The 13,565-nt window shown below is 38.7% G+C and overlaps 1 protein-coding gene across 3 annotated transcripts in view; it reads right to left on the bottom strand.

The window, feature by feature from the left end:
* KIAA0319L (KIAA0319 like) overlaps window positions 1–13,565 on the bottom strand; it is a 138,013-nt gene that overhangs the window by 91,145 nt on the left and 33,303 nt on the right. For all 3 annotated transcript variants that reach the window (XM_037827751.1, XM_037827749.1, XM_037827750.1), the window contains exon 3: window positions 11,118–11,647. In XM_037827751.1, the coding sequence (XP_037683679.1) occupies window positions 11,118–11,647 (530 nt within the window). The remainder of the gene's footprint in view (window positions 1–11,117; window positions 11,648–13,565) is intronic.

Genomic DNA, 13,565 nt, shown 5'->3' with positions numbered 1-13,565 from the left:
ACAGAGAAACAAAGAAAGGACAGAGAGACTTGGAGAAAGGTGCAGTACTAAAGAGATTCGGTATGGGTACATTAAAGGATATTAATAGAGAGAGGGGAAAAATACATATGACAAACATAAACCAAAGGATAAGATGGCTGATTCAAGAAATGCCTTCACGGTTATAACGTTGAATGTAAATGGATTAAACTCCCCAATTAAAAGATATAGATTCGCAGAATGGGTTAAAAAAAAATGAACCATCAATATGTTGCATACAAGAGACTCATCTTAGACACAGGGACACAAAGAAATTGAAAGTGAAAGGATGGAAAAAAATATTTCATGCAAGCTACAGCCAAAAGAAAGCAGGTGTAGCAATATTAATCTCAGATAAAGTAGACTTTAAATGCAGGGATGTTTTGAGAGACAAAGAAGGCCACTACATACTAATAAAAGGGGCAATTCAACAAGAAGAAATAACAATCGTAAATGTCTATGCACCCAATCAAGGTGCCACAAAATACATGAGAGAAACACTGGCAAAACTAAAGGAGGCAATAGATGTTTCCACAATAATTGTGGGAGACTTCAACACATCACTTTCTCCTATAGATAGATCAACCAGACAGAAGACCAATAAGGAAATTGAAAACCTAAATAATCTGATAAATGAATTAGATTTAACAGACATATATAGAACATTACATCCCAAATCACTAGGATACACATACTTCCCTAGTGCTCACGGAACTTTCTCCAGAATAGATCATATGCTGGGACATAAAACAAGCCTCAATAAATTTAAAAAGACTGAAATTATTCAAAGCACATTCTCTGACCACAATGGAATACAATTAGAAGTCAATAACCATCAGAGACTTAGAAAATTCACAAATACCTGGAGGTTAAACAACACACTCCTCAACAATCAGTGGATTAAAGAAGAAATAGCAAGAGAAATTGCTAAATATATAGAGACGAATGAAAATGAGAACACAACATACCAAAACCTATGGGATGCAGCAAAAGCAGTGCTGAGGGGGAAATTTATAGCACTAAATGCATATATTAAAAAGGAAGAAAGAGCCAAAATCAAAGAACTAATGGATCAACTAAAGAAGCTAGAAAATGAACAGCAAACCAATCCTAAACCAAGTAGAAGAAAAGAAATAACAAGGATTAAAGCAGAAATAAATGACATAGAGAACAAAAAAACAATAGAGAGGATAAATATCACCAAAAGTTGGTTCTTTGAGAAGATCAACAAGATTGACAAGCCCCTAGCTAGACTGACAAAATCAAAAAGAGAAAAGACCCATATAAACAAAATAATGAATGAAAAAGGTGACATAACTGCAGACCCTGAAGAAATTAAAAAAATTATAAGAGGATACTATGAACAACTGTATGGCAACAAACTGGATAATGTAGAGGAAACGGACAATTTCCTGGAAACATATGAAAAACCTAGACTGACCAGAGAAGAAATAGAAGACCTCAATCAACCAATCACAAGCAAAGAGATCCAATCAGTCATCAAAAATCTTCCCACAAATAAATGCCCAGGGCCAGATGGCTTCACAGGGGAATTCTACCAAACTTTCCAGAAAGAACTGACACCAACCTTACTCAAACTCTTTCAAAACATTGAAGAAAATGGAACACTACCTAACTCATTTTATGAAGCTAACATCAATCTAATACCAAAACCAGGCAAAGATGCTACAAAAAAGGAAAACTACCGGCCAATCTCCCTAATGAATATAGATGCAAAAATCCTCAACAAAATACTTGCAAATCGCATCCAAAGACACATTAAAAAAATCATACACCATGACCCAGTGGGGTTCATTCCAGGCATGCAAGGATGGTTCAACATAAGAAAATCAATCAATGTATTAGAACACATTAAAAATTCAAAAGGGAAAAATCAAATGATGATCTCAATAGATGCTGAAAAAGCATTTGACAAAATCCAACATCCCTTTTTGATAAAAACACTTCAAAATGTAGAAATTGAAGGAAACTTCTTCAATATGATAAAGAGCATATATGAAAAACCCACAGCCAGCATAGTACTCAATGGTGAGAGAATGAAAGCCTTCCCTCTAAGATCAGGAACAAGACAAGCATGCCGACTGTCACCACTGTTATTCAATATTGTGCTGGAAGTGCTAGCCAGGGCAATCCGGCAAGACAAAGAAATAAAAGGCATCCAAATTGGAAAAGAAGAAGTAAAACTGTCATTGTTTGCAGATGATATGATCTTATATCTGGAAAACCCTGAGAAATCGACGATACAGCTACTAGAGCTAACAAACAAATTTAGCAAAGTAGCGGGATACAAGATTAATGCACATAAGTCAGTAATGTTTCTATATGCTAGAAATGAACAAACTGAAGAGACACTCAAGAAAAAGATACCACTTTCAATAGCAACTAAAAAAATCAAGTACCTAGGAATAAACTTAACCAAAGATGTAAAAGACCTATACAAAGAAAACTACATAACTCTACTAAAAGAAATAGAAGGGGACCTTAAAAGATGGAGGAATATTCCATGTTCATGGATAGGAAGGCTAAATGTCATTAAGATGTCAATTCTACCCAAACTCATCTACAGATTCAATGCAATCCCAATCAAAATCCCAACAACCTACTTTGCAGACTTGGAAAAGCTAGTTATCAAATTTATTTTGAAAGGGAAGATGCCGCGAATTGCTAAAGACACTCTAAAAAAGAAAAACGAAGTGGGAGGACTTCCACTCCCTGACTTTGAAGCTTATTATAAAGCCACAGTTGTCAAAACAGCATGGTACTGGCACAAAGATAGACATATAGATCAATGTAATCGAATTGAGAATTCGGAGATAGACCCCCAGATCTATGGCTGACTGATCTTTGATAAGGCCCCCAAAGTCACTGAACTGAGTCATAATGGTCTTTTCAACAAATGGGGCTGGGAGAGTTGGATATCCATATCCAAAAGAATGAAAGAGGACCCCTACCTCACCCCCTACACAAAAATTAACTCAAAATGGATGAAAGATCTCAATATAAAAGAAAGTACCATAAAACTCCTAGAAGATAATGTAGGAAAACATCTTCAAGACCTTGTATTAGGCAGCCACTTCCTAGACTTTACACCCAAAGCACAAGCAACAAAAGAAAAAATAGATAAATGGGAACTCCTCAAGCTTAGAAGTTTCTGTACCTCAAAGGAATTTCTCAAAAAGGTAAAGAGGCAGCCAACTCAATGGGAAAAAATTTTTGGAAACCATGTATCTGACAAAAGACTGATATCTTGCATATATAAAGAAATCCTACAACTCAATGACAATAGTACAGACAGCCCAATTATAAAATGGGCAAAAGACAGTTCTCTGAAGAGGAAATACAAATGGCCAAGAAACACATGAAAAAATGTTCAGCTTCACTAGCTATTAGAGAGATGCAAATTAAGACCACAATGAGATACCATCTAACACCGGTTAGAATGGCTGCCATTAAACAAACAGGAAACTACAAATGCTGGAGGGGATGTGGAGAAATTGGAACTCTTATTCATTGTTGGTGGGACTGTATAATGGTTCAGTCACTCTGGAAGTCAGTCTGGCAGTTCCTTAGAAAACTAGATAAAGAGTTACCATTCAATCCAGCGATTGCACTTCTCGGTATATACCCGGAAGATCGGAAAGCAGTGACACGAACAGATATCTGCATGCCAATGTTCATAGCAGCATTATTCACAATTGCCAAGAGATGGAAACAACCCAAATGTCCTTCAACAGATGAGTGGATATATAAAATGTGGTATATACACACGATGGAATACTACACGGCAGTAAGAAGGAACGATCTCGTGAAACATATGACAACGTGGATGAACCTTGAAGACATAATGCTGAGCAAAATAAGCCAGGCACAAAAAGAGATACATTATATGCTACCGCTAATGTGAGCTTTGAAAAATGTAAAACAAATGGTTTATAATGTAGAATGTAGGGGAACTAGCAATAGAGAGCAATTAAGGAAGGGGGAACAATAATCCAAGAAGAACAGATAAGCTATTTAACGTTCTGGGGATGCCCAGGAATGACTATGGTCTGTTAATTTCTGATGGATATAGTAGGAGCAAGTTCACAGAAATGTTGCTATATTAGGTAACTTTCTTGGGGTAGAGTAGGAACATGTTGGAAGTAAAGTAGTTACCTTAGGTTAATTGTCTTTTTCTTCCTCCCTTGTTATGGTCTCTTTGAAATGTTCTTTTATTGTATGTTTTTTTTTTAATTATTATTTTTATTTATTTTTTATTTTCTTATTTTTCATACAGTTTATTAAAAAAAAAAAAAAAAGGAAAAAAATATTTAGAGCCCCCTTGAGAAGCCTGTAGAGAATGCAGGGGTATTGGCCTACCCCACCTCGATGGTTGCTAACATGACCACAGACATAGGGAACTGGTGGTTTGATGGGCTGAGCTGTCTACCACAGGATTTACCCTTGGGAAGACTGTTGCTGCAAAGGAGAGGCTAGGCCTCCCTATAATTGTGCCTAAGAGCCTCATCCCGAATGCCTCTTTGTTGCTCAGATGTGGCCCTCTCTCTCTACCTAAGCCAACTTGAAACGTGAAATCACTGCCCTCCCCTCTACGTGGGATCAGACACCCAGGGGAGTGAATCTCCCTGGCAACGTGGAATATGACTCCCAGGGAGGAATGTAGACCCCGCATTGTGGGATGGAGAACATCTTCTTGACCAAAAGGGGGATGTGAAAGGAAATGAAATAAGCTTCAGAGGCAGAGAGATTCCAAAAGGAGCCGAGAGGTCACTCTGGTGGGCACTCTTACGCACAATTTAGACAACCCTTTTTAGGTTCTAATGAATTGGGGTAGCTGGTGGTAGATACCTGAAACTATCAAACTACAACCCAGAACCCAAGAATCTCGAAGACAATTGTATAAAAATGTAGCTTATGAGGGGAGACAATGGGATTGGGAAAGCCATAAGGACCACACTCCCCTTTATCTAGTTTATGGATGGATGAGTAGAAAAATAGGGGAAGGAAACAAACAAACAAACAAACAGACAAAGGCACCCAGTGTTCTTTTTTACTTTAATTGCTCTTTTTCACTCTAATTATTATTCTTGTTATTTTTGTGTGCATGCTAATGAAGGTGTCCGATTGATTTAGGTGATGAATGTACAACTATGTAATGGTACTGTGAACAATAGAATGTACGATTTGTTTTGTATGACTGCATGGTATGTGAATATATCTCAATAAAATGAAGATTTAAAAAAAAATAAATTAAAAAAAAAAAGTTATAGCTAACGCAAAAAAAAAAAAAATACATTTCCAGAAGTAGAACTATTGGGTCAAGCACAAATATTTTTAATTTAGGCAGATAGATTGTTATTTTGAAAGAAACAGCTTATTTATTATTTATTTTTTATTTTTAAAGAAATGGGAGACAGAGACATGGAAAAAATTCTTTTACTTCCGAAACGAAGAAGTAATACTGAAATTTTTTAGGCATTAGTACAGGGCCAGGGCTGGAGATTTGGATGGAATTTCCTTGACCACAGTTTTCTGGCACTTGACAGAAATCATAAAAACTAACCCAATTCTGAACAAATCCTAAGTCACATAATCATGCCCCAGGTAGGCAGCCCTGTTTCTTCTTCAAAGAAGCTTTATTCAGAATGAAGGGTTTCAATCCACATTCTCTTTCTCTATCTCTCCATCCATATCTCTCCTCTCTTCTCTCTTTTCTCTCTCCTTCTCTGTATTCCTAATTCTCCCTCCCCATCCCTGCTCTGGGGCTACCCTCCTCAAATTAAGCAAGCCAATCCCAGCAATTAATGCCATAATTCGAGGTAACAAAACAAAATCTTCTATTTATCCCATTTTGAGTAGGAGTACACAGGGAACACTTAGAATGTTCCCACTTATCATGGTTGTATCATCAAAGTCCATGTGATGGTAAGACATGTGCTTATTATTAAAGAATGATTCACAAGAATTTAGCTTTTGACACACTTTGATTTGAAACACAGTTTTATTAAAATAAAACAAAACCAACCACTGTCACTGAAAAAAACCTTACCAGAGGAAAGGCTATATTTTCCTGTATCCTTCCTCCTGCTAAGGCAAGGGCATGAGATCTCCACAGCTGCAAAGTCAGTGGAGTTTAAAGACACACCCCAATTCAATTCTCAGCAACTAAAGCTGAGGCTGAAGAAGATAACAGGGTTTATTTTTGTAGTAGTTACAAAGCCATGTCTTTTCAGAGTCTCCTTTGAGAAACTTAGGTCATCCAAGAAGTGGGAGAAGTGTAGGGATGACAGCCTGTCGGTGTTAACTAAGGGATGGCTGGTTTTCAGACTTTTTTTCCATGGCTTAAGGTCTGCCCCTTAGCAGGGATCTGTTAATATATTCACACCAAAACCCTCATCACCTCTTGCTTCATAAATTGGCTTACAAAGTATCCAATGAATACATTTCAAACTCATTTCACATAGTTAAAACCAGGTAAGTAGATTAAAGAACCAGAACTCTTAGGAGATTAGAGAAGAAAGTAAGCAGTTATAGAAAAAGAAAAAAAGGAAAAGGTACTGTAGTTTAAGAAGTAGTATTTTTGAGAAAGGAATACTACAATTGTGAGGATTTCTGTAATAAATACAAACAAGGAAACAGGCTGCCCAGTTTTTCTCTTGATGCAATAAGCCACTCATGTAAAGATTATATGGGGTCAATGGAGTGCTTAGTCAATATATGCACACAGACAGACTGGTGAAGCCTAGGTTGCTGAGGAGTGAGAAATCTATACAAATTACCAAGGTCAGAAGTCTGAATGGGCGCCTGGGGCTCAAAGAATTTTGGTAATAGTTTTTGGCCATCTGCCGCTCAGATAACTGAGAATGAGATTCTGGGAAAGATAGGACCCTGAAAGATTCCAAATTTGTCAGGAAGTAATAGGCAGAAAAAGAAATGAATCATTGGCAAAAATTTCACAAACCTAAAGGATTAAAGGAAACGTTAAGTAAAGAAAAAAAATAAGCAAACAAAAAAACTATAAACTAACCAAATAACAAAAACAAAAGCATATCAAGACAAACAGAACCTTGCTTGGGTTTCTGTTCTTGGATATGCAAAGTTCTTTGTTGCTGCCCACATGCCATGCCTTTATCTGCTAATACGAGGTAAACTCAGTCCTTACATGGAGTCAGCATAAGAGTTATCCGCAACGAAAAAAGACAGAGAGAGGCGCTCAAGAGTTTGATTCATTTATCCTCTCAGTCATCTGTTCACAGAAAGCCAGCAGCTTGCTAAGGTTTGAAATGCTTTGATGATAGACTGCAAATGGGGAGATGGTGATAGTAGAGAAAGGAATGCCTCATCTTCCTAAAATCAAATCTTACATGTGGGGATACCTAATTGAACCTTCATTTCCTGGGCTCAAAAAGAGTGCATCCTCCCTCTCCTTTCACAAAGCCATTTAGCAATTAATTGCCAATGGCTGAACTACCTGTAATGGGTAAGTTCCAATAACCGATCAATAAGACTTCACTGTCCCCCTACCAATTCAGAGGTTCAAGGAGTAGAAAGGGTGCAAGACTTAAACCAAGCAGTATAAATCTCTCCCTCTTTGAGAAAGAAGAATAAATTGGTGACATTTCTTTCCACTTCTGAAATTCCAAAAGGTCTCCACAACACCTGCTTTTGGATAAAATATTATTCATGTTTCTGAAAAGCTGAAAAATGTATTCAGACAACCCAATACCTTTGCAGCTCTACAGGCATTTTCAGGCAAGACAAGAGCAATTTATGATGCAATTTCTTCCCACTTTGGATGCAGAGTTGCTCGACCTACCTTAATGAAAACAGTACAAGCTAGGAACTAGTGCTGCTAGCTAATCATCCCTAATCAGGAGATCTGTAATGCATATATTTCCTTTCCCTAGTGCACTAAGTAGAAGTTCGAACTGCAAGTCCTCTCCCAAAAGAAATGTCTGCCAGTTAACTACTTTGAATGCACAAGATGCTCTTACTATCCTTCTAGAGCTATTTCTGGCCTTCAGGATAAGAATTAAGCTCCTAATTATGGCATAAAAGTCCAAATACAACTTGTCTGGATCTCACAACTTGACTTTGCCCCAATTTTTAGTAATGCTTACAGTTCTCAACACGTGATGCCAAACTACATAATGTCTCTGTGCAACACCATCTGTAGCAAAGGCCCACTGCTGCTCTGCGATCATAGTTCAGGTTCAGTATTCCTTCCCCCATGTCCACCCACTCATCATGTTAGATTACAAATCTCCTGAGATCCCGTTCACTAACAGCAATTTATTGCCACTGCCCACTGCTGGTAAACAAGAAGAAAAAGAACTCCCCAGTCAACGTAAGATCCCAATCAGGACCTTCCTTTCATTGTACACCTAAATCTGTGAAGCCTCAGTTTTCACCATCTTCCAGAGGACTGTCAGCCTAAATCTACCATATTTCTAATTTTACTGGGCCATTTCTAATTGCACTGGTCATAACTATCCCGTAGTATGCTGGAGACAGCTCACACCAACTCACAAGAGCCAACTTGGTTTCCCAACTCTGCATTTGGTGACTTCACCTTGGCATTTTCTCATCCAATTCCTCATTGTCCCAGCATGCAGTTTATTACATTCTAGGAGAGGCAGGAGCTGTGTGAGGCACTGGAGTGGACAGGAGGGAACAGGACAGTCACCTCCTTCCTCCTGGCCTCAGCTTACAAGTCACCTCCACAGAGAAGCCTTCTTGACTCTCTCTAAAGTAGGACTCCTCAAGTAGTCTCTGTACTAGATCCAGTTTATATTTATAAAATTAGAGAGGCCTCTTTGGGGAGACTGACATTAAATGACTTATTACCCCCTTTGTTTAAAAAAAAAATTATCCTAAAGTCTAGTCATTTTGTGTATTGTTCCCTATACCTCTGCAGAATAGGCTACATAATTTACAAGATCCAATGCAAAACAAAAATGTAGGACACTGTGCCAGTTCGAAACTGTTATGTACCCCAGGAAAGCCATAGTCTTTTAATCCAATCTTGCAAGTACAGACTTCTTGTGGGTGGGGTCTTTTGAATAGGTTGTTTCCATGCAAATGTGACCCCACCCATTCAAGGTGGGTCTTAATTGTATTCACTGGCATCCTCTATGAGGATAAAAGGTAGAGACATCCTTTAAGAAATAAGTTAAACATTCTCTATAAATATTCTCTGCACTCCCTGGCAACGTGGAATATGACTCCCAGGGAGGAATGTAGACCTGGCATCGTGGGACAGAGAACATCTTCTTGACCAAAAGGGGGATGTGAAAGGAAATGAAATAAGCTTCAGTGGCAGAGAGATTCCAAAAGGAGCCGAGAGGTCACTCTGGTGGGCACTCTTACGCACAATTTAGACAACCCTTTTTAGGTTCTAATGAATTGGGGTAGCTGGTGGTGGATACCTGAAACTATCAAACTACAACCCAGAACCCATGAATCTCGAAGACAATTGTATAAAAATGTAGTTTATGAGGGGTGACAATGGGATTGGGAAAGCCACAAGGACCACACTCCACTTTGTCCAGTTTATGGATGGATGAGTAGAAAAATAGGGGAAGGAAACAAACAAACAAACAGACAAAGGTACCCAGTGTTCTTTTTTACTTCAATTGCTCTTTTTCACTTTAATTATTATTCTTGTTATTTTTGTGTGTGTGCTAATGAAGGTGTCAGGGATTGATTTAGGTGATGAATGTACAACTATGTAATGGTACTGTGAACAATCGAATGTACGATTTGTTTTGTATGACTGCATGGTATGTGAATATATCTCAATAAAATGAAGATAAAATAAATAGATAGATAGATAGATAAATAAATAAATAAATAAATATTCTCTGCACATACCCATCACCTGCCTGTCCAAGTGGATCATTTCCTTTTTGGTGTTCCTACTGTATTGTGTATATAAAATCTATTAATGCAATAACTAAACACTATTGTAAATATCTGCTTATGTCTGAATGCCCAATAGGCTAAAAATTCCCTAAGGGCAGGGACCATTTATTCTCCTTTGTATCTCGAGTGCTTAGAAAAGTACCTGACATTGATAATAGGTTTCCATAAATGTTTATGGGCATATTAAACCTAATACTGTATCTGTCTGACAATGCCTGATAAGTTTTTTTCTAAATATTAATTTTGGGTTCCAATTCTAGTTATTCTGTTTATTAGCTGCATGATCACAGGTAAGTAGTTTAACCTCTTTGGGCCTCAGTTTTCTCATCAGTAAAACAGGGCTAATAATACCTACTTGAAAATATTGTTATGCAAGTTAAACAAAATGACATAGTACAATGATAAGCACACAGTGCTTGGCATGTAGTAACCTCCCCACTTTGGCATTAACTTGAGAGAGACAACTAGGACAAAACAAATACAAAAATAAGCCAAAGCAATGGAGGGAGACTGAGCATAGAATGAGTCATTCCTTTTAATCACTTGCCCAGGAAGATCAACAATGAAGAAACATAATAAGGAGAATAAACTCTACTGGTGATATCTCCCTTCGCATACACAGCTTGGTGAGAATTCACCCCAGAGACCTCTTGGCTAATGGCCACATCCAGCTACCCAGCCCAGCAGGTCTTAATCTGCAATACTGGGCATGGTTAATTCATATTGAAATAGAAACTACCTCGTAAGGAGTGTGTTTACGTGCGGGAGATGGGGAAGGAGGAGGGGAACTTGAAGGCAACCACATCAATCAAGTGTTTTGCAATCTGGCAGAAAACACTGCAGAACCGTTGGTGGAGACTAACACCCACACAACGGCACTTACCTGTAGCCAAGAGCCAGTTTACTAGATACTGAGCAGCTTCCTGCTTTTACCATAACGATGGTCAGACTTGCATGGAGAGGATCTCTAAGGTCAAATTATCCCTGTCCCTGTACCTCTAGGCAGTACCACAAAAGATGACACCAAGCAGCTTTGTACATATACTCCTCAGCCTATAATAAGCCTTGCACATAAGCATCAGCTTTATTGCTCATGTGTGGTAAATGTCAGAGCAGATTTAAGTTTCTCTGCTCTTTCTTCTTGATATGCTTACCTCTGTAGAGCCACTGGTAGTCAGGTCACCTAGTTCGTTGGAGTCATTCATTTTAGAATGCTGTGTGACTCCAGGTGTAACTACTTCTTCACTGGGACTATCTCTCTTCAGAAGCCTCCTGATTAAGCTCAGCTGGTCGTGGGAAGATACGGCAGGTCTGAGTAGAGCGGTGAATGGGCTCTTCCTCTTCCAAGGTGCCCCGCTCCAACCTAACCCCAGACGATGTGGTACATCATCTTCAAGTGGAAAACGCAAATCATCTGCAGTTTGGAATTTTTTTATAAACACCAGCATGGAATTGGAAGAGTCTGTCCTAAAAGCCCGGCAGCTCTGGGGCCTGCTGCAGTCTGCCTGAATGCACATCCCTTCTAGCCACCAAAAAGCATGGCAAGCCGCGTCCTGGCAGCAGGCTGCCCAACATGACTGGAGAGAGGGGGTTCTTTCAAGAAGCCGGAAGTGATTTTCTCCCCCAGATCTCAGGCCAACTCCAAACCAGGTCTTCCCCTGCTGGCACCTGCTCTCACTGGCATCTAAAAACAAAGAACAAAAACATTTTAAGTTGAACTAAAAACAGAGCCCACTCCTCCATAAGGAGCCCTGAACACCAGCATTTGAGGTTATTTTGAAGACTAGCTTTTAAGAGGGTGGGAAAGCTGTCTAGTAAGTGGAACAGAGGTAGCAAAAAAGAGTGTTTTTTTTTGGTCTCAAGATATTTTAGCTTGTAGAAGTACTGCTCTACATTCACTGCTGGTCCCCCTTCTCAATGAGTACCTTTCCTCAGAGACCTTTTACACAGAACCCCAGTTCATGAAGCAGATAAGAGGGGCTATTCTGGTGGAAGTATGTAGGTAAGTGACAGGGAGGGAAGAGACTGAGACCCACCACTTTACCTCCCACCCACCTCCAAGGCATTTCTCAGTGACAGTGGTTCTATGGGACCTGCAGAACAGGTAACTGAACAAGCTGGAATATTTCCCCCACTGAGCTGCCAGCAATATCAATCGAGTACTCGTGACCTCATGCAGGTTATGAGCACTCCCATTTTCTAACCAGTGGATAATGTGCATATCACAGTATCAGCCAGAGCAGTAATCAGGATTACCAAAAATTTTAACCATGAGAGAGATTCTGCTAGAAGGAACTTCCTAATGACAATCCATGTTATGGTAAGAAATAAAGGAACATAATAAGTACAAGAGTGACCTACTGTGGTTAACCTAGGTAACAAGGTCCAAATTTCTGGCTAATGTGGCTTTTGGATAAACTTTATGCTACTGAATTACTACATGACAGTGAGTTTCCTTGAAAATATTACCTCACCTTCATTTTCTTAGATGAAGTAAAGTCAAATAATGTTCTAAATGAGAGTTGTTATAAAAAGTTAATTTTTGTTTTGTATGACTGCGTGGTATGTGAATATACCTCAATAAAATGAATTTAAAAAAACTTCAAAAAAAAAAGAAGTTAATTTTAAGGTCTTAGATATATAGGTGTCTGTAACCAACTGTGGTTGGGGTCATTATACAGGGCCAGAACAAGGATGAAGGAAGAGAGCAGCCTCGGGTGCACAATTTAAGGAAGCATTCACTCTCAGGGTCACATAAGTGCAGGGTCAGCCAGAGTGAATGCCTCCTTAAAGTTCGTGCCTTAGGCACCTCTCCTGCCTCATCCTAGTTCTGGCTCTGGGGTTTTGACATGAAATATATAATTTGATTACATATAGAAAATATGGAATAGAATAAAAACATTGAAGAGATGGATAATCATGTCTGCATGTACATGTAACTGAAAAAGGCTATGACTAACTAAAGCAATGACCTGATAATCAGCCAAAGCCAATCAGACTCCCTGGAATTACTTATTAAATATCCAAAAGACTACATGTGGATACCTGTTAATTGGAAGATAAGACGAAGATAAAGACAGGCTTTTGCGCTATCAAGTCTAGCACTTTGGAAGCCAGTCTGCCGTTGTTCTTTAAAAGAAAAGAGAGATACACTGGCACCAAACTAATACCAGACAAGGCAATGTAGAAAGTCAGAGAAAGTAGAACTTTCTCAAAAAAAGATGAAGAAAAGACAACAATGAAGCCATGACAAAAATGAAGCTACCAAGAGCTATAGAAATACCTCTCATTTGTTCATCCACCTTCCCCCACAGTCACCAATGCTATGAATCTTGGTAACAGCTACTTATGTATCCAGGCTTTGTTGAAATCAGTAAATGTTACATCTGTATAACCTTTATGTCAGTTACTGTCAGTTACCTTTATGTCAATTTTCCCTCATTCTTCTCAGTCACTCTCATATTTAACATAATAGATGAAAATAATTGCACTTTTCTGTAAGCTACTATTTTTTTTAAGTAATGTGCCCTCCACTCCTACCCTTGGAAGAGGAGCTGCTATAGGATTTGCCCTTCCAACATAAGCAGCTAGAAACCCAGATA

Source organism: Choloepus didactylus, chromosome 2 (genome assembly GCF_015220235.1).
Source record: "Choloepus didactylus isolate mChoDid1 chromosome 2, mChoDid1.pri, whole genome shotgun sequence".
Lineage (NCBI taxonomy): Eukaryota > Metazoa > Chordata > Mammalia > Pilosa > Megalonychidae > Choloepus > Choloepus didactylus.
Note: the sequence above shows the minus strand (reverse complement) of the source record. Positions and strands in the feature narration are given on the sequence as shown.